Source organism: Protopterus annectens, chromosome 1.part2, assembly GCF_019279795.1.
Source record: "Protopterus annectens isolate FY-2018-M chromosome 1.part2, PAN1.0, whole genome shotgun sequence".
Taxonomy (NCBI): domain Eukaryota; kingdom Metazoa; phylum Chordata; order Ceratodontiformes; family Protopteridae; genus Protopterus; species Protopterus annectens.
In genome coordinates, this window is record NC_056727.1 from 487,621,109 (window position 1) to 487,643,500 (window position 22,392).

Consider the following 22,392-nt stretch of genomic DNA (forward strand, 5'->3'; position numbering starts at 1 on the left):
GAAATGTTTAAGAACAGCCTGGAGACTTATTATGGGAGCATCTGTTTTGATATATTGGCAGGCTAAAAGGGTATTAATGCCCATGTTTGAAATATTTGTATGTATGTATATGTATGTCTTGTGCTAGGGATGTCCTTAACCATATTTATGAGTGCTCTTTATTGTGAACTCATGCCTTCAGTTAACTTAATATTTTTGGAACACCTTATTTTGTGACACTATTACTTTGGTCAGAAGAATGAACACTAGACAGTAGTTTGAAGAACTTCATGATTTTCTATATTAGTAGCATATCCTTCCTCATTAATTAAGCTCATAGGTGAGTACTAGGCTAGCTGCCCTTTTGGGCCCTTTTAAGCCTAGCTAATTTTCCTCAAGGGTGAAAATCAAACCCTGTACCTTGTGTCTGTAAGGTAAACATCTTATCCAATATGCCAACCACCAGCAATAGTTTACGTATGAAAGTTTCAGAATTTATGTAATGTCAATCATTTCTGTTGCTCATTGGTCTTGGCCTAAGAAAAATTCTCTTGACATAAACTGGACATTTGGGGAGGGGCTGGCTTAAAGCACGTTGACAAAACCCTTCCACCCCCCCATAAGCCTAAACATCTTTTTGTTTATTTTGCTACAAGCAGGGAAGATTACCGTTTCACTAAAGAAATCATTTCAGTGTTGTTTTTTTTTTTTTAATTTATTTATTTATTTTCCATTTGTTTACCAGTGATGTCCGACTGGACCAGAGGCCCATTTTCAGCAGAGGTCCGGGGAGGAAAGCTCCTTTACAAAAAAAAAAAAAAACATCACACGCACATTCATGCAATGCAATACAATGCCAGAAATACATAAGTTGTTAAGTGTTTTACCCTTTTATGCTGTCAGACTGACAAGTCTTTATCAGGGTCATTTAAGCCTTACTTTTTGGGAGCAGTTCCTCCATTTGCTGTCTGTTTTAAAGGGGTTTCTGACAGGTGATCTGTTCTGCTGTGATTTGGACTAGCACCCATGCTATTGTTAAACAGTACCGCCATGATTTAGCTTTCATACCCAGGCTGGGCCTTGCTAGGGTGTTCTTCAATGGACTTCTCGACCAGGGTATGCTACACCTTTTTTTCCTATCTGCTTCGTAGGCATTAAGAAGCAAAGACTGTCTGGTATTCAGCTCATGGAAACCACCTTTAACACCACATCATTGTGAAATGAAATCACAAGGGTTATAAACCCATCCTCTGCACCTGGACTAATTATGACTGGTTTTGAGTAGTTTGTCTGTTGGACCTTTCCCCTTTTTTCCTCCACTGCCATTGTTAAAAGGGAGGAAGGTTCAGTTGCATATGTGTCTTTCTGTCCATCTTGAATAGAAAGGTAGGTACAGGCAAAAAGACAGACAACTCAACAACAAATTAACTTTAAATTCATCAAGAACACTGTCTGTTGATAGGAGGGATGGCACATCTGACAAATGTTCTGATTTGACTGCAGGATTATCTGCACCTGTAGCACTGAGGACCCTCTTCAGTGGGACTATAATTGAGTTTATCCTCTTCTGACTTCCATGTGAGCATTTTATTCACAAGTTTCCATGACTTGTAGATGCGTGCTCTCCATCAGCACATGAAGTGATGGAACAACACTCTGCACTAGGGAGCACACTTGTCACCTAAGTCCGCCATATTTTTGATCCATTTGTACAGTTTCACTTTTGATCTTGCTTTCCATTATGGGAAAGGCTCATGTTTGATACCTGTAATACCAGAGCTTTTAGATTATTTCTGTGGCTACTGGATAACAAGCAAAGGCCTTCATCAGCATTGTTTTACTGCTTGAGTGCTTCAGTTCTGCCACCTTAAACATATGAGGGAAAACTTCCTGCCCAATATTGCCACCAGGAATATGGCAGCAGTTGAGACAGACCACCATGGGGATTTGACATAGTGTCCTATACTCTTGCTTTTTTCCTGGGGCATAGTTAGAGTTAACATCTCCAGACTCCCCCTTAAGACACATCTGTTCTTGAGAAGGCTGTCTTGTCCCTGACTGCCATGACTTGCCTCAGCTAGTGAAAGATCAGGTTCCTGCCCAGCATTCATTTTTGCAGATCCTGATGGGTCCGGAGGAGGTGCATTCGGCCTGATGTTTAGCACTGCCCATTTACTGTTTGATTGGCTGAAGCACACCAGTGACTTTCATGATCCTGGCGAATGATGTGTAGAGCCACTGGCTATTGCTGATTGGTAGCCTCAAGACCAAGGAGTTTTCTCCCATGCCTGTGCTTGAATTTAGCAGAGCTTGATGGCTCAGGTTAAGTACAGAGAACGGATTCTTTTCCTTGCCAAATTCTGATATTCAGTTCATAAATTTCAGACAGTTGTTTGAAGTCATTTGGAGCCTGTCCACATAAGTGTGTCAGTGCACTTTAGTGTATGGCTACCATTTGAAATTTCACCATCCCAAATTTTTTAAATGTTATTTGTTGGGAGGCAAAGGAGTGACTTTGCCTCACAGCCTTACTTTTAAGTAAACTATGTCTGAGATCAGTGCATTTCAGTAAAGAAATAGATTGTCTTCAAAATTGTGATAGGCACCATTAGGGAATGTGTCCTGATGCCAGTACCAGACTTGGTAATGGTCTTTCACATCCACATGCTGCTGTTAGTAGGCGTGTCACAAAGTACTAATACCCTGTTGCTTGGCACCTTGTGCACTTTGAACCTCATGTCCATCATGCATGCATGGACTATGCTTTTGCCTAGGGCATAGTTAAAGGACTAACATAACATCTTTGGAATCCCCCGAATACACATCATTTCTTGAGAAGGGCAGTGTCGTGACCCTCCCTCAACTAGTGAGAGATCGGGTTACCTGCCCCCTCCTTTGATGAAATGATGAGGCTCCCAAAGTCCACCAAGATCTGACTACTGCAAACAGTATGTCAGTTTTAGAATTCAGCCTCCCTCATACGGTATGCAGATGACGCCACTCTCATCTGTTCAGCTCCAACTCTAACAGAACTACAACAGATTACTCAAGCATCTTTTTCTTCTGTTGAAAGTTGGCTATTAAATGCTCAACTCCTGCTCAACCCAAATAAAACCAAACTCCTCATCTTTCAACCCTCAAACTCTACCCCGAACATCCCCCATTTCAACATACTTGCCAATGACAACACTTCCATCTCACCAACAGCCCACGCTAAGCTACTCAGTGTACAGATTGACAACAAACTCAAATTTGACACTCACGTATCACTCACAATAAAAAAGTCCACAAAAAACTGGGTGCCTTGTATAGAAACCAACAATACCTAACCAAACCAGCCAGAATCTCTACTGCAACTTCCCAACTAATCTCAACCCTACTCTATGCATCACCCATACTCACAAATCTTCGACAATCAGACCTAAAGAAACTCGAAGCCTGCTACAGTAAAATTGCAAAATTTGCATCAGGGGACTCCCACCGCAGTCACTGCTGTGTCTCCCTTAGAAACCTAGACTGGCTTGAGTTCCCTCAACTCCTACACCTAACCCAACTTACCTTTGCTCATAAACTTGTGAACCACCCTCTTAAAATTCTCTCACTTCATACACTTCTCCAACCCTGCCAGTCCTCCAGACCCCTTCGCTCCTGCAACAAAAATGTACTCCAAGTCACCAAACCCAACAACTCTGCAGGGGAAGCGCTATTCTTCTACTCCATATCCAAAATTTGGAACTCACTTCCCACTGCCATAACTGCCCTTCCTTCCAGCAGTCTCTTCAAAAATGCTTTTAAAGCACACCTAAAATCTCACTGGCTATGTCCTTGTAAATACCCCCAACTAACCCCCCCTTTCTCCTGTACCACTAATTAGCTACCAGCTCTAATATTAGCTGTCAACAGGTTATGAGTATTTCATATCCTTTAACTAGCAGATGATTGCAGTACGATGTTTACTCTTTTCTCTATGTGAGAAATTGCTACTACTAGGCAAATGTCTTGCACTTTATATTGTTATTATACTCTGGCATATGTCATTACCTGTCAAACTGTGTCTTTGCTATAAATACGCTGTTTTATTTTTCCTCTGAAATGCTAGATTATACTCTAACATTATGTGAAATTTTGCTTGTCTGAATATATGGAGCCTTCCTTGTGATATTATACTCTGACATATAGGTCATTTCTCATGTTGAACTGTCTCTTTACTATAATTATACTGTTGCTTTTTTCATCTGATATGCTAGATTGTACTCTCTTATTATGTAAATCTCATATGTCTGAATATATGGAGCTTTTCTCCCCGGGCCTCCGCTGAAAATGGGCATATACCCAGTCGGACTTTCCCGGTCAACAAATGTAAAATAAAATAAATAAATACATAAAACAAACTCATTCCACTATACACATGCCATCACATCAGGTTACTTAGACTCTACTTATGATAGATCAGTTGTTGTTAAGGAAGATAATTCAGGGGGTACCAGGTGGGTCAAGGCTTCAATTCCAAGCACTTTCTGATCCACTGAAGTGACAACCTTCTAAAAAGAAGTTCATGATAGCACTGACAACATTGCTGCATTATATAGTGGAAGTATTCCAAATGGCAACTTTGGACATAGACAGTTGTTACTTAAACATCCCAATAAGACCATTTCATAGGGATTACCTGAGGTGTATACTCTGCTATTCATGCTATCCACAGCTCTCAGAGTATTTTCCAAATGTTTAGCTGAAGTGTTTGCACATTTCAGAAATCAAAATATAACCATTTAACCTTAGTTGGATGATTGCCTGCTAATAACCTATTTGCTGAAACTGTTAATTCAACTCATCATTGTGACAGCTTCATTGATGTAGTCCTTGGGGGATAGTAGTAAACTACAAGAAGTCATCCCTTTTCCCTGTGGTATCAATAATGTTTTTCAGAGCTGTCATATGTATTGTCCATGAAAGGCCATTCCTCAAGAGAAAAGCAACTTGAAATTCAGAATGCAGTGACAGACTTTTCCCAACTGCAGGTAAGTAAATTAAGGCAATACTTGTGTCCTCTTACACATCTTGCTGCAGCCTTCTCATTCCTCATGCAAGAATCTATGTAATAATACTATAAATGACTCTCAAGAATATGTATAATCCTACATTACTATTATTTATGTTTCTTATTCTGTAAAAAAGGAACATCTTTGATGGATGGACACAGTCAGCCTATCCAAGGGATATCATTCTTCCTTCTGTTACAACAAATGAAAACAGACCCTTCTAATTATCCTTGAGAAGTCTACTTCTTCAAATTCTCTCTGCAGGACAAGTAGGTGAAAACCATCTGCAGAGCACTTAACATTTTTACAAGCCACCTTGAAGTCAGTACAGTAAATATCACAGTTATATGGTACATCAGCAAACAAGTTGAACCATTTATTTCCAACTTTGCAAAAAGACACCTCACATCTTGCTTTGGCCAAATCAGTATAATCATCATCTCTGCAGTACATTTCTCAAAATTAATAAACACACTAGAAGATCCTCACAGCAAGCAAGTAACTTAGGCTAATAAATGGAAACTAGATCAACACATTTTTCAAGAAATTTTTCACATGTGGTGCATGCTAGAAGTGATTCTGTTCCTCATGTCTCAGCAATCAGTTCCAAATCTTTTGCTCTCAATTTTCTCATGAGACTGCTGAAGAACTTTATTACCTTCTCTCCATTACTTCTTATCCAGCAAGTGCTTATCAGTGTGAAACAGGATAATGTCAAAGTTTTACTTAGAGCTCCCTCCAGGTTAAGGCAGCCCTGGTTCTATGTGAAACTAGCCATCCATAGCCTTTGCTTCTACACAAGTCCTTCCTAACCCAGAAGAAGGGTAAACTTCTACATCTTAACATTAACAAATAATTCTGTATGGAAGATCTAAGATTCCCTGGAGTTCAAGGACCTAACAGAAACCATACTGTGAATATCCAAACTAATAACAGATGGTAGAAATACTTTATTTAAAAACTTTCTAAAAGTATAAATCCACTAATGAAAGTAGGGAAATACAAGATTGTTCAAGTCGAATCTTCTTTATTAAAAACACGCAAACAAGCGCTCCAAATAGTAGTTGGTAAAACAGAATAAAGTGTAGAAATTCACCATTCCGGTTAAAAACATGGCAGTGGCTTACTAGGGTAGCTGTGTTGTAAAAGACAATTAGCATATTTACTTGCTAAATACCCTTCCCCCATTCACCAGTGCGATATTTAACACAGTGCTCCCCGACTTCAAGTTCTGTGAATACAAGATATGTTAAACTAAACTAAAAATTACACTAAAAATTGCACATTAATAATTGCTAAAACTTCCTGAAAGCATTTCATTGTAGTATCAAAAAAGAAAAAGTTAACATGTCTTCAAAAGTCCATAGAAATCTTTTCTACCAACATTCAGAAATGTTTTTAACATAGATCGCTTTCGTCTATTAGAACTTCTTAAGGTTTGTATGTCAAGTGGGAAAAGCAATTAAAAGTTAAATAACAGTACATAACACTACACTTTGTTGAGCTAAAAACAATACATGTTATTGAAGAACATGTACAAACAAATTTTAAATAAAAACATATCACAATTTTGAGTATCTGTATGTACATAGGTCTGTTCATCTGAAATGACAAATCTGTTAAAGAATTTTAAAATAAAATACACTCAGAAATCTATCAAAGGTGTGTGTGTGTGTGTGTATATATATATATATATATATATATATATATATATATATATATATGTGTGTGTGTGTGTGTGTATATATATATATATATATATATATATATATATATATGTGTGTGTGTGTGTGTGTGTATATGAAAAATCTAGCAGAAAAAACAGTCACTCAGGCCTGCAAACCCTAGAAAAAATGTGTAAACAGGACTCCGTTTAAAATTTGTGAATGTTATAATATTGTAGCCAATATAAACATGTAGTATATCTGCCCCTAATAACGCAAAATGTGCCTTATTATGCTCAGACATTGTGCATTAAAAAAGTTACAACCTAAAATGGCTAAACTGTCACGAAAATCATGCATGTGCTATATGGAATCTAGCTCTGCTGTTTGTTAAACCAAAAAATTTTTTTTACAAAGTTAGTAGTTAATAAAATTGTTGTTTGTCTTTCGACTTTTCCCGGTAAGGGGTCGCCACAGTGGAACTCCGGTCCGCTAATGATTGGCAGTACATTTTTACAAAACGCTGAGGTGCCAGCTTGACACCCAACTTTCAACAAAGGCAGGCCCATTTAAGCACGTGTGTCTTTCGAACGCTACCCAACCACGGGGAGGAAATGCCGACTCCACACAGAAGGCACTCCCAAGCCAAGCCGAGAATCGAACGGGAGAACCTCTTGCTGTGAAGGTAACAGCGCTACCGCCGTACCACCGTGGCACAGTTAATAAAATTGTTAATAATTGCAAATAAATAAAGTTCACATCGTCTGTCTTGTAAACAATGGGACATCTTTTTAGATCTAGTACACTTTCCAATGGGCAGTAATAGTTTAGTCCAGGCTTTCCAAAAAGAGTTCAGCCTTAGTTGCCACATACGCTCTTGTTTTTCTAAAGTAGTTGGGCTGTCTCCTTCAAGTTCCGTGAGGTCTGCGTGATCAAGTATTTAAAATTGAAACCCAAAGCGTCTTCTGTGGAGTTTAAGGTGTCTGGCCAGGGAATTGTTTCTACATTTAAACCAGATCTTGGATAGATGACTCAAAATCCTTCGTTTCAGTTTATTTTTTTTGTGTTCCTTTCCTGTGGTTTAGGTTTACCTTCTACAAAGCTCCTAAGATTTGTAGCCTTCCTATTTACAAAAATCTGGGCTTCACCAAAAATGTCTACAATATAAGAGCTTTCTGTTATTATGGCCCATTTCTCCTTGATAATATTATTGATACAATGAAAATCCATAGTATATGTCAGTATGCAGCTGTCTTTTAATTTATTTTCCACAGATTTCTTAAAAAATCTTCCAATGAGTTGGTTTAGTATGGGTGCATTGGTGTTTTTAAGCTTGATACAGCAACACAACCACCACCAAACTCCCTCCAGTGAACCAAGATAGCTTTAAGATGGTAAAAGGCAGCCTAAAAAACATTCACAGTAATAAACTGTTGGCTGAATATAAAAGTACACAAAGGAACCATGTCCACTAATATAAAATAATTTAATCAGTATATGTACTTTCATTCTTGTCTAAAGACTTCATCAGAGATATTAAGACACTTAAACTGCAAGTCATTATGTACAAGCCTATATCCAATAAAAATGCACAATTTTTCAAACTGTTAAAGTGACATGTCGCTAAAAACAAAAGACAAAACCTTATATTTAAAACATAAATACATTTGTAGCAGTGTAACACTCTTCAGTCGGATATTGGCACAGTGGTTAAGGTATTCCATCAAAGACTCAAGGTGCAGTGTTTCATTCCAACATGGGGTAAAAACATACCAAGAGCCAAAAGTATTAAACGTTTTTAAATATTTTTAAATATGGATTATTAGTCTAACATATTGGAGCTATACTTCAGAACACTGTTAAGAGAAAACATTTCATTCAGTCCTGGCTTAATAGCATTTAGTGTTATTTACCATTTTAACTCTTTCTGAAACACAAACTCTATCAACCACAAAAAAAAAAAAAAACAATTATTGAAACCAGGGCATTGAAGTATGTGTTTATAAAGAGAGTTGGTCAATGTGGATTTTTTGATATAATATCAAAATCATTTTGCCTGTATAGAACGCAGAGCATCCTGTACATGTTGCAGTGTAAATTAACATCTTAGTGTTGCAACTACATCCCCCTGGACATTTTATGGTTTTATCAAAACCTTTGACTATCACATATGGCCCATCATTGATGAATCTACGGTACCTACAGCTGCCACACTTAGACACCTTTGAACATCTATATGTTCATCCTGACTACTGCGTTTTTTCAAATTTTCATCTTTTTTGTGGGTAATCTTAGGTTGTGTACCTAGTATTTGCTTATAGTCCGCTGTAAAACCCATGTCCCAAGTATCAGAGAGTATAGCTCTAATTTTTGGTGCTTGATGGTTATAAACTATAGCCATTGCCCCACGTTTATCATGGGTACTACCATTTTTTACAGTTTTGGCGTCAACAGTATTCTCATGGGATGTTTTCATTTTCAAAATATGGGCAAATTTGTCAAAACTTCTTATGAGAATCTTGTTCGCTACTGAATTCACCAAATAGGTGGGATAACATCTTTCCAGGAACATATTACGTAATTTAAGTAGCTCAGTCTGAAATGTATTATCCCCTGAAACCAATCTAGAAAGACGGACCATTTGTCCTTTAATGATGTTCTTTTTCTGATAAAAAGGATGACTACCGTCATAAAGTAATAAAGAATTAGAATATGTCTCCTCCTCGTAAATATTAGGTATGTATCTCTCATTAGCATAATCATTTGAGATAGTAAGGTTTAAGTAATTAATAAGAGTCCTTACTAATATTGAAAGTAAACTTCAAAAAATTTGTCGAGTTACTTAAACAAATCAAAGGTGGAAGGTTCACCAGTCTACAAAATGAGTATAGCATCAAGAAAACGCTAATAGTAAGAATCACTCTTAAGAAGTGTAGAAGTGAAAGCTCAATTGCGTTCCCAGTCATCTAAGACTAAATTTGCATAAGCAGGTGCACATCTGACTCCCATACACATGTCAACTGGTGATAATTTTCACTATCAAAGTACACAAAGTTATTTTTCAGGACCATCTCTGAAAATTCACATACAGTAGTTTTTTCCATGGGGTTTTTAGATTTGTCCTTTACTAGTATACTTTGAAAATGTTCCATACCAGTGTCATGTGAAATGACTGAAAATAAATTAATAACATCTATAGTAATGAACACCAAATATTCATCAAAAGGTGTAGCATTAAGTAGTTGTAACAGATGCCAAGAGTGTCAAATGATATGTTTCTTTGTCTGCAAGAGCTTTATAGTAAAATTGCATAAATGTAGCTAATGGTTTTGTTTTGGATTTTATCGCAGAAACAGTAGGTCTATTGGCGGATTATTAATATTTTTGTGGGTCTTCTGTATTCCAAATATAGTAGGAATCACCATTTTTCCACTTTAACAAATTCAAAAACTTCATTAGTCATGAATCCTTGGGAAAACAAATCCTGCAGATAAAGATCTATTTTTGCATAAGCCATGTTTATTTCATTTCTTGACACTTGGATGTTAAGTAGTAGTGCCATTGAGTAAATCCAGCATTTAACTTGCATACATAAATTAGTCCAGGATCACAAGCCCCCCCCCCCCTTGCTGGGTTTCATGACTCATAACAGCCCTGTTGTCCTTAATCTGGTATAATTGTTCTCTCTCAGCTTTTAATAAATTGTCAACAGGCCGTTTAGCTTGTTTCCGTAACAAGTTCCTTTCACATAATTTTTTGAAAGCAGTAACCAAAGGACAGCTGGTTAGCATGAAAGTACTTTTCCTTTATAAAGAAACCTTTGAAAGAGGTGTTTTGGAATTACCAAAAACATTGTAAGGTAGGTTCAGCTGTCTAATGTACAGTTTGAACAATGGCCTATTTAAAAGAATAAATAAATTTAAATCCCTTTTAAATAAAGACACATGCTCGATTTTAAAGGACAAATGAATGTAGTTAAATAGTTTAAAACCATCATTTACTACAATTGTGGAAGGTGTGTCATGTATGGCAACAGAAAAATCAGAAAACATTCCATTCAGTTCATTTTCTTATTCCCCCCTTCCTTGTTCTTTTCAACGATTTGGGGGTGTTCTGTTGCTGCATCACTGGGGCTGAATAAAAAAAAAATTGTTCTGTATATTACCTTAACCACTGTGCCAATATCTGATTAACTGGTAATTGTTGCACTTTGTTACAAATTTATTTATGTATTAAATATAGGGCTTTTGCTTTTAGTTTTTAGTCACATGTCACTTTAAAAGTTTGAATTTTTTTCTTGATGAATGGTGCATCTTTATTGGATCTAGATAGGTTTGTATATAATGACTTGCAGTTTAGCATATTTCTCCATCAAAGTATGTGCATCTCTCTTTTGTGCATGTATGCAAGCCTTTGTTCAGCAAAAACATTTAAGAAAACCATCTGTAAAGGTTACCAGATTATCTCCTCCATATCAAAGGCATCCACAAAGTGTATATCTTCTCCGTGCCAATTGAACTGTGTTAGTAAAGTTGTCAGTGCTTCCATTTGAACCAATTGTGGACATAAATTACATCTTGGAAAGTATTTTATGGTTCCTTTTGCTGTAACATCAGTGAGAAGATTTTCAAGCTTAAAAACACACTATATTGCCTTTCATAATGAAAGGGTATCTTTAAAAATTAATTCACCTTTCATGCCCAGTGTGGTCTTGGCAGTATATTGCAACCAGTTTGTACAGCTCCTAGGTTTCTATCCAAACTATCAAAATGAAGGGGGATTATGGTAGCTGTGCATAGCTAAGATATTACACCAGGAGGACTTATCCTTTTAGGAAAACATTTTTTTTTCTCTTGTAAGAAAAAAGAAATAAGGCTTGCCTATAACTGAACAAATCTTGGAAAAGCAACTAGCCCATTGTGTGCCTTTTAATATGATATGTATGGCAAACTTTTGCAAGGCACTGTTGGAGCACATTCTGTATGACAGCTGCAACACGAGTAGCTTAATTTAGAAATACTTTTGCTTAAGGTAGTTTGGAAGCTGCCATCTGACAGTCTTGACATTTGCCAGACACTACAGGTGTAGAAGAACGATTTGGGAATAGGAAAAGTTTTGGCATGCTGTAGCTGAGCTACAACAAATCCTGTGGATGCCCACCTTTCAAGTATAGCCTGGTACTGCCTGGGATTCTTCCCATTTGTTATAATGACCCTACCTCATGAACATAGTACAGTCTTTTTTAAGTTACTCACTGTGTTATAGTAATGGTCGATCTTTGAAGAGAGGTGACTGTAGCACTTAAGCTTCCCTCTCACTTTTCCCAGTTTGGAGACTTGTACATAGTTACTGTGATCTGTTATGATGTTGCAAAGTGTTTTTCAAATTGATTTTATTTGCTTCGGTCAGTACTGACTGCAGTGCTGATCTTTGCTTGAGACAAGCTCGCTTAACTATGAATCTTCCATATATATGGGAGTCTCATTTCACTTATGTCAATGCCTTCGAAGGTCTGACAACTGCTTTTATCCTTACGGTAAGAATAGTTGCTAAATAAAAAAAAAAATTAAACAGAAGTTGGGTAATACCAAATGTTATGATTTACTGTTTAAGTTCCTTACATAACTGTACTGACTTCTTTTATGAAACATAGCAATGTAGGTTCTAGTGTTAATGACAGAGATAGGTGCTATACTGTGTTTTTGTGGTTTACTACTCCATTGGATAACCTTTAGTGTAGTTGTGGTTAGAAATTTGTGTTCTTTCAATTACCTCCAGGAAGAAAGGAGAAGCATTTTTTTCTTTAGGTTATGTAGTTCCACTGCCTTTCACTCTTTTAGGATGCCAAGATTGTTGCACTTTGTTCATTTGCAGCGAGTCACAGGATTCATTTGCTAGCTAGAACACCACAATTAATTCTGTTGTATGCTTTGAGAGTGTTTCTTTGTGTTGGAGAAGTAAGGAAAATAATCCGTCATGTATAGTGCGGGGAGTGCCTCTTCTGTGGAGTCTGCATGTCCTCCCCGCGGTTGGGTGGGCTTTCGAAAGAGATGCGTAAATGGGCGTGCCTTTGTTGAAGGTTGAACGTCGAGCTGGCACCTCGACGATCGTGAAAATCTACTGCCAATCATTAGTGGACCGGAGTTCCGCTGTGGCGACCCCTAACCGGGAAAAGCCGAAAGACAAACATGTATAGCTGCCCTGAGTAGTTAAACATTTTGTAGCTCTAACCCTGAGGAATGCAGATTCCATAAATGTGATCTCATGAAAGGTTGTTTCAGAGCTTTAGGCATAAGTAATTACACAAATACTTTTAAAATATATGCAACAAGTTGATTCTACCTGCAGTGGTTTGCAGTCTATGGGTTGAGGCCACCACTAGGTGAAATGCTGTGTACAATTGCTTTGTTTGGAAAGTTCCATTCATAGTAGTGATGATAGCTGTCCAACAGCTTTGCACAGTGTAGTCATGGGATTGCAAGCAACAAGCAGTGGAACGGAGAAATGCTCATAATGAAACTATCACATGAAGAGTAGGCACTGTGCCATCTTATGCTGCTGTGACAGTGTCTGCCTGTCACCTTGTTTACAAGAAAGATTATAAGATTAGGGTGGTCAGATACTGAATTGTGCTGTCAGCATTTTTCTTTTCAAGTACTTTAGCTGTTTGGTACTACTTTCATCTGATTCATTGTATTTCTGAGATACACAAAGAAGGATATAAATAACCATAGTTAGCATTTATGTGGTTAATACAGCAGTGACTTGGCAAGAATTCAGTTTATATGCTTAAAATAAAGTATTGTTCAAAGACTTAACAGAAACAAACGCGTTGCTCTGTATAACAAACTGAAAGCAATTTAGTATGATAGTGAAGTTACTGTTTTTAAAGCATCAGATAATAAATGGCTTTTTTTCTCTCTGCTAATATGCTTTGCAGCCAGATGTCATATCATCATTCACCTCTGATCCAGCTGTCTTGTCATTTGCTGAGTACTTCTGCAAGCCAGCGAAGAATATTGGGCAGGTAACTATAAATACAATTGTAATTGTCAAATGCATCTAGATACAAGCATGTAGTCTCAAAAGGACTTGTTAGCATAGCATTGAAGACACCTAGATCATTTCATACCATAATCAAATGGTATTAATCCAGGTGTTTCTGCTGGTTGGGCAGGTAACTACAAAACAGAACATTAATTTTGTCATGGCAACTGGAGTCAGGTCATATATAGTGTCAGAAGGGGCTCCCAAGCAAAACTGAGTAGAATCTAGACTATGTCTTAACCTAAACTGCTGGTATTTAATAGTGTACATTCTGTATAAAAATGGAATGTGTTTCAGCTAAAGTGAGCTTTGACTGAGAACATCTTTTGGAGGAATGTGAAGAGCTTGTTTTGAAGATGGCTGTTGAAGTGATGGTTTCCTGTGTTGCAGTTAGTGGCTGGCGCTCACCCAGCCCTGTTTGACTGCCGATGACTTGCTCACGCCTGTATTTCTGAGCAGGCTGCTGCAGTTACTCTTGATACTCTTTCTCTGAAGCACTTTTTCCATGTAGAAGTACATACATTGCAATGAAGGAGTCCCTTGCAACAATTTCCATAAACTAAATGGGATGCCAAGTAAAATGCCAGCACTCAGAAGCAATTATTTGTCATGTTTACAAGATTGAAATCACCCTCTTTTCTGACTTATTCTTTTGTATGTATCTGTACAAAAACAAGGTGTTCTACACATCCTTTTAATTTTTTTCAGTGTGCTCCCACTATACTCACTTATTTTCCAGTACTTGCTTTATCTTCTTCCTGGCTGCTAGAGAACTAAGGGCCTGTATCAGTATGTATAATGTAGTGAACCAGTTCTTGATGAAATGGCTGTTAACTGTAAGGCACAGAGAGACAGACGCATGCATATACGGCCACACACACACTAACAGTAAGTAGTTTAGAGGCTCACCTCTGCTTCCACTGGCATGACTGTGGGATGTAGAAGAAAACAGGAGACCACATTTGCTAAGCAGATTGCTAATCACTCTTGCTTAAGCTATTTTGAGTGATCACTACAGTTTCCTGCTTTTATGCATGCATTTTACTGAATTTTTTTTTGTAAAAAAATGTTCTTCCTCTCACTGTTACTGCTGCAAGACTGTCTTAAAATTGCCTTCAGCAAGGGATTTTCAGCTAGCTGTATGTTTGGTTTGTAGTAACATTACACTTGTGGATCTCTTCTGCTGTGTTTTTACATTATGAGGACAGGGTTTATTCATCTAGTGGGTGTAGGTGTTTGCATGGGCTGCCTGAGTTGGGAAATACACAAAAGGACTCGTAGTGTAGTCATTTTATAGGCCAGAGGGTTTATTAATTTGTTTTCTTTTTTGTCTGTGGTACAAGAAATTTTGCATGATTGCATGGGTTTCCAGTGCCATGTACAGTAGCAAACACCTAGAAAGCAAATTTTCCCAGTAGGGCAGTGCATAAAACTGTACCCTGTAAAGCAGCAATATAGAGCAAATACCTTGCACACCAACAAGCTTAGAGCAGCTAGTTAGGGACTGAGCGGCAAGACATACAGATTTAGTAGAATTCATTTTTGTGTCAACATTAAAGTTGGTAGAATTTAGAACTGTTTAGCATAATCTGCCCCAGTATAGCACCCTTAATAGCATTCTAACCTCAATACACCACCCCATTCTAACTTGCCAGTCAAAGGACTGGACAGTATGGATATGCAATTCTCTAACTTGTCTATAACCAGCTTGGTTGATATGGGTATCTTGAGACAATTACTTAATTCTTAAAGAAGCAGACGCAGTGTGCACGTGGTATATTGCTCAATGACACTGGAGGCTAAACTCTAGCATACAAGGTCACATCAGGTTGTCAAAATCACACACAGCACACAGACTAATGTATGCTAAGGCACTTAAAAGCAATCTTCCTGAACAACAAAGACCGCCTAGACCATTCATTCTCAAAGCTACACCTCAGCAAACCCAAAGGCATTCAGGATGAGAAACAACTAACATCACACATGGTGTCACTCTATGTGGAGACCCAAGCACTGAGCCCCTAAGGCAAGCAGGCACACTTCTCTGTACTCTCATCATAGGGTACACCATTGTAATATATAATGATGCCTATCTATCCAGGCTCAACAAGGAGAAGATATTGGTTAGTTGCTTTATCCAGAGCCAGGATCTACCAAATCACTCATGTACTCAGGTCATTACACCACAGGTACCAGTATGATTTTATCACAGTCCATGTAAGTGTAAATGACCTGAGATGTACTTTCCTGGACTATATGAAGAGAGACATTATGGAACTTTCAGCCTGTATGTCTTAGGCTGGTAAGAAACCAGCACTGAGCAACATATTACCACCACTGAAGTTGACGTCACAATATGAGCAAAAAATTGAATTCAACAACTTTCTGTCTTTCTGGTATCATTTTAAGTGGATTGGTATTTGTCAGCTTGGGAGGACATGATTAACAGATCACGTTGTTTTGCCAAGGATGGTCTGCATCTTTCCCCTCTAGGCTTTCAAATACTGGCTAAAACTTCATCCACCACCATAGTGCCGTTTTTCAGCAATGCCAAACTGACAAACCTACAGACATAGCAAATCCATCTCAACTGAATCTGAAGGTGTCACTGCTCAAAGCCAGGAGTCTAAATAAAAAAATACACTCCCTCCAAGCCCTCCTCACACTCGAGAATATACACATCTGTTCATTTACTGAGACATGGTTTAAAATGGCAGAGACTACCCCGGTAGTACAAGAGTTTAGTACCTTCCACACTTTTAGACCAGTAGCTGCACAGACACGGGCTAAAGGTGAAGGTGTCTCAGTATACCTTGGTAACAGGCATACCACTAGGGTGGTCAAACAGGATGATGTGCTGGAGTTCCTCCATATGCAGACCACCATAGACAAAATCCCGTACACTATCCTAGCTATAGGTCATCATCCATGTCCCAAGAAGGTCATAGTGCATACTTGGACCTACTGGAGACACTTACCACCCAACCTAACACAATACTTATAGGAGATTTTAATTATCCCTCTATGGACTGGGAATTCTACATGGCCTCAAAATCTACAGGCACAGAGATTTGTGGAGTTCGTAAATACAAACACCTTTGACGAAATAGCGAATACACCCACTAGAGGCTCCAACATACTGGACCTTGTGCTCACAAATGTCGGAGAATGCTGCAACCCTGTGTGTCATCCTCCCTGATAAAGTCCAACCATAAAGCTGTCTCCTTTGAAATCAAACTCAACTCTGTAATTCTATTAAAGGAAGGCCTTTTCCTCTGTTGAAACTTAGTTATCCGATGCCCATTTAATACTCAACCCAAACAAAACTAAACTACTCATCTTCCAACCCACCAAACATACTCAAAACAACTCTCACTTTAACATCACAGCAAAAGACAACACCACTATATACCCAACTGAACACACCAAATTGCTAGGAGTGGAAATAGACAATAAACTAAAATTTGACATTCACATATCCATGACTATAAAAAAGTCCACAAAAAACTAGGATCGTTATACAGAAATAAGCAACTCCTTACCAAAGCAGCAAAGATTTCAGTAGCAAATTCCCACCTTATCTCCACCCTACTTTATGCCTCTCCAATATATACCAACCTAAGGCAATGCAATCTAAACAAGCTAGAGACCTGCTACAACAAAATTGCCAAATTCGCCACAGGGGCATCCTACCGTAGTCACCACTGTCTCTCACTTGTTGAACTGGGCTGGCTTGAACTCCCTCACCTCCTTCAATGGTATCAACTCTCACTCGCCCACAAACTAGTAAACCATCCACTAAATGTCCCATTCCTCCAGAATCTACTCCAACCCTATCGCACCACCAGACCACTAAGATCCAGCAACAAAAATCACTTGCAGATCACTAAAGCCAATAACTCTGCTGGCGAAGCACTATTCTCTTGCGCCATAGCCAAATTATGGAACTCCCTCCCACCCACAGTTACCTCCATACCATCATGCACCCACTTCAAAACTTTACTAAAAGCGCACCTAAAAACATGCTGGCTATGCCATTGCAACTCCAACTCTTAATATCACTCACCCCATTCAACCACTACCTTTCTTTCCACTCCACTAACTACCTTGATTATAGCAAGCTCAGATGCTCATAAACCTAGTACTTATTATGCAGCAGGAACTTCTTATTGTAACATTTGTTAATGTCTGTTATGTACTTCACAGATAAAGATTCTAGTTGTCTACTGATGTACTATGTTCTTCATCTGTAAATATGTTGTAAGTAATTGCTATGTAAATGGTTAATCGCTATGTAATCCAATGTGACTAATGTCTGTTTGTTTTAACTGTGGAGCTTTTCTCCCCGGGCCTCCGCTGAAAATGAACCTACGTCCAGTCGGACACTCCCAGTCAAGAAATATAAATAAATAAATTAAAACCAGTAACATTTAGGAGCTATTCCAAGACAAATTACCTTTAAGTGATGGTTTGTCAAAATACAGTGCTCTTCCAACCCCCAAGAACACAGCCGCTTGTATTGAGTTGCTCTCAGAAACTCTGTACAGCCATGTTAATGGCTGCATAGAGGCTGCTGTACCAACTAGAATTAACCCCAGGACTAGCCCCAGAAACAAACCAGCCCGGTGGCATCTCAAATTAAACAGGATATACAAGAAAAGGAAAAAACAATATGGCAAAAATCACAAAGGGTAATTCCCATAAAAACTCTCTTATCAAATTAAATAGGCAGCTAAGAAGGCTAATTAGATCAAGCAAAGCCATTTGTAAGATTAAGATGACCTCCCAGGTGAAAGATAGCCATAAGACCTTCCTCACTATGTCAGAAACCTCAAGGGCAGCACACAGGAATGTGCTGAACTGGTGGTTAATGATGCCACATTCACCAAGCCTGGTGATACAGCGAACCTGTGAGTGGACAAATTCAGTATCAACTTCAGCCCTGTCACCTCAACCATCCCCCCAAAAATACCCTCAAACATAATCCCTCCAACTATAACGAAGGAGCATGTACTGACTGCTAAAGCCAAGAACATGGCTTCATTGGGCCCTGATAATATTCCAGGATGCATCATGAACAGTCTAAAATATGACGTATCTGGACCATGGAGTCATTTAACTATAGCCATAAAACAGGCTTTGTGCTGCATGGATGGAGGACTGAAATGGTCATTCCCTTTCATAAGGGAGGACCTTCAGCAGATCCTGGAAACTACAGACTTATCACTGTGATTAGTTTAATTTGCAAAGCCATGGAAGGGATTGTCAAGGAAATTATCAGCAGTATCACAGAAGACGTCCAGACAATGCATCCATCCCAGTTTGACTTAAGGGAAGTCATGCTTAAACAAATCTGGTGGACTTCTTTGAAAACATCATTAAGACAGTGGATAAGGGGAAAATGTATACTGCCTGTCTAGGTCTGGCTGTAGCATTTGATACAGATTTGTAGAAATAGGTGTAAACCCATTTACAAACATGGTAGATAGCTTGGTGGCTCACTGATAAGACACAAGTTGCTACAATCAATGAGGCCACCTTCACAGAGAGGCAGGTCACCAGTGGAGTCCCTTAGGGCTCTCTACCTGGCTCACTGTTGTTAGGCATTTGCTTCTCTGATGTCAAAGCCATTGTCAAAGGTCTCCAGCCAACCAAGTTCACAGTTGATTGCAAATTGGGAGTAGTCATTGAATTTCTCCAGGATGAGAACACCCTTCATGAAGGTCTAACACAGACAGATATTTGGTGCCGAAGACATGGCTTAAAGTGCAATAACAAGAAATGCATTCTAGTACTTTTGGGGAGGTCAGCCACCCTGAGTGTGGAGATGTGTCAGTAAAAACCCCTAAAAAGTTGATTTACTAGTCCGTGATCTGGGAATTCATGTAAATAATAACCTAGCCTTCAACCAGCATGTGCCATGGTATTAAGCAAATCTTTCTATGTTGCTCAGCTTATAAGTTAGGGCATGTCACCTAGGTCCAGAGAGGTCTTTGTACAATTGTATTCAGGCCTTATCAGACCTATTATAGAGTATGATTCCCCCTTTGATATGTATCTGCCAGACACATGCAGCAACTGGAATGCCCACAAAGGGTTGCACGGCTAGGGTTATAAGGACCCTAGTGGTCATTAACTTACTGTACACTTGTTAACCAAGGAAAACCCTGGCAGATGCAGGAGGACTTTCCAAATCTGTACAGAAAGCATTTCACTGCCTGGAAGAGAATCTGAGAACTAAGCACTGTGAGGCATAGATATTAATCACTGCACTACTAAGCAACAGTCTTTGGTTTTGAACATAGAAATTAACCTGGCAAATGTCAGTGCTCACCAGTGCCCTTTGAATTATTTTTTTTGTTTTGTTTGTTTTAATGACTGCTTCACTGTTAACGTTTTCTTTTTTTCTGTTTTAGTTTTTGTGATCATCAATTTTTACTTGATCAGGTTAACATTTAAAAAGCAGATCCTGTTTAAAAGCATGCAAGTGTTGGATCTGTCCAGTATATATAAACATGTGTATATATATATATATATATATATATATATATATATATATATATATATATATATATATATATATATATATATATATATATCTATATATATGTATATATATATATATATATCTATATATATGTATATATATATATATATCTATATATATATATATATATATATATATATATATATATATATATATATATATATATACACACACAGCTATGTACAGTGGATATAAAGAGAGACCACAATAAATCATTTCAAAGCTTTTTCCACCATTAATGTGACCTATAACCTGTACAATTCAATTGAAAAACAAATCTGTTAAGGGAAAAAATATAAAAAGTAAAAAAAAAATAATAATAAAACGTACACTACACTGGTTGCATAAGTGTGCACACCCTTAAACTAATACTTTGTTGAAGCACCTTTTGATTTAATTACAGCATTCAGTCTTCTTGGGTAGGAGTCTATCAGCATGGCACATCTTGACTTGGCAATATTTGCCCACTCTTCCTTGCAAATCTGTCAGATTGCAGGGGCATCTCTTGTTCACAGCCCTCTTCTGGTCATCCCACAGATTTTCTGTTGGATTTACGTCTGAGCTGTGGCTGGGCCATTCCAAAACTTTAATTTTCTTCTGGTGAAGCCATTCTTTTATTGATTTGGATTTATGACTGGGCTTATTGTCTTGTTGAAAGATTAAATTCCTCTTCATCTTCAGCTTTCTAGCAGATGCCAGAAGGTTTTGGGCTAAAAGTGGCTGGTATTTGGAATTGTTCATAATCCCCTCCACCTTGACTAAAGTCCCAGTTCCACCTGAAGAAAAGCAACCCCAAAGCAAGATACTGTCACCACCATGCTTCACCCTGGGGATGGTATTCTTTTGTTGATGCAAAGTGTTGTTTTTGTGCCAAACATAGCTTGTGGAATTGTGGCCAAAAAGTTCAACCTTGGTCTCATCAGATCGTAACACATTTTCCCACATGCTTTTGGGAGACTTGATGTACTGCTTTGCAAATTTTAGCTGAGCCTGGATGTTTTTCTGTGTAAGAAAAGGCTTCAGTTTTGTAACCCTAACACATAGTCCAGACATATGGAGAATACAGGAGATTGTTGTCGCATGTAGTACACAACCAGTACTTGCCAGAAATTCCTGCAGCTCCTTCAGTGTTGCTGTAGGTCTCTTGGCAGCCTCCCTGACCAGATGTCCTTCAAGGATGCATCTGCAGTCATCACATATGGGTTGTCCTGCCTCAGGCAGCCCTTCGGTCAGCCGGATTCCAAAGTCTGGGTCCGGCTTCAGCTGATGTCGCACTTTCCCCGACGTCAGAGCGTCTGGGGTATAAAAGCATCAGCCGACGCCATCTTCCTCAGTCTTTCTTGCCCCGTGTTGCCCGAAGCAGAAGCAGTTCGCAAGTGCCGGTCGGCCAGCTCCTGTGATTCAGCTACCGAAGACTTCGAAAAAGCTAAGTACCCCGTTGGAGACTCTTTCTTGCCTCAGCCGATGTCAGATAAAGTTAATAATTGTTTAACTTGTGGGAAACAAATACCTCATAAGGATTTCCACTCTTCCTGCCTAGGCCCAGACCACGACGTCTCGGCCTGTTCAGCCTGTGCTTCCTTCAACCGACGAACTCTTAGACGTCGGTCGGAGTTTGCAGAGGAATTTTTTGGGGCTAGTTTTGCTTATAAGATGCCGTTGGAGACTCCGACTTCGCATTTAGTTAAAAAACGGAAGGACAAGGACCGACACACGTGGACCGCGGTTTCGGCTGAAACCACGGTCAGGCCTACCGTGAGTGTCTCGGTCTCGGCTGAAACCGAGTCCTTGCTACTTCCTATTACCGAAACCGCACAACCGACTACCTCGGCCCCGGCCTAATCGGTTATTGAATTACCTACTGAAACCGGTGTCCAGGATCCTTCTGACACCATTCCTTTAGATAAGTCTACTCCTGCACGTGGTGCAGCCAGACCCCTTGCTTCCATGTCCATTAAGGCTTTCTCTAGGGCTAAAGCTGCTAAACTTACTAAAGCTTTGCCTCCCAAGGTTTCCTCTCAGAGACCTTCTACTGGCTCTCAGATTCTTAGCCTAGCAGAGGATCTGATTTCTTTAATTAGAGGTTCCCAACCTCATCCGGACAGGGGCTGTC

The 22,392-nt window shown here is 38.8% G+C and overlaps 1 protein-coding gene across 1 annotated transcript in view; it reads left to right on the forward strand.

Moving 5' to 3' along the window:
• Window positions 1–22,392, forward strand: part of ANAPC1 (anaphase promoting complex subunit 1) — a 3,613,296-nt gene that overhangs the window by 3,351,275 nt on the left and 239,629 nt on the right. Inside the window, exon 46 of the mRNA XM_044060160.1 lies at window positions 13,626–13,712. Within this exon, the coding sequence (XP_043916095.1) occupies window positions 13,626–13,712 (87 nt within the window). The remainder of the gene's footprint in view (window positions 1–13,625; window positions 13,713–22,392) is intronic.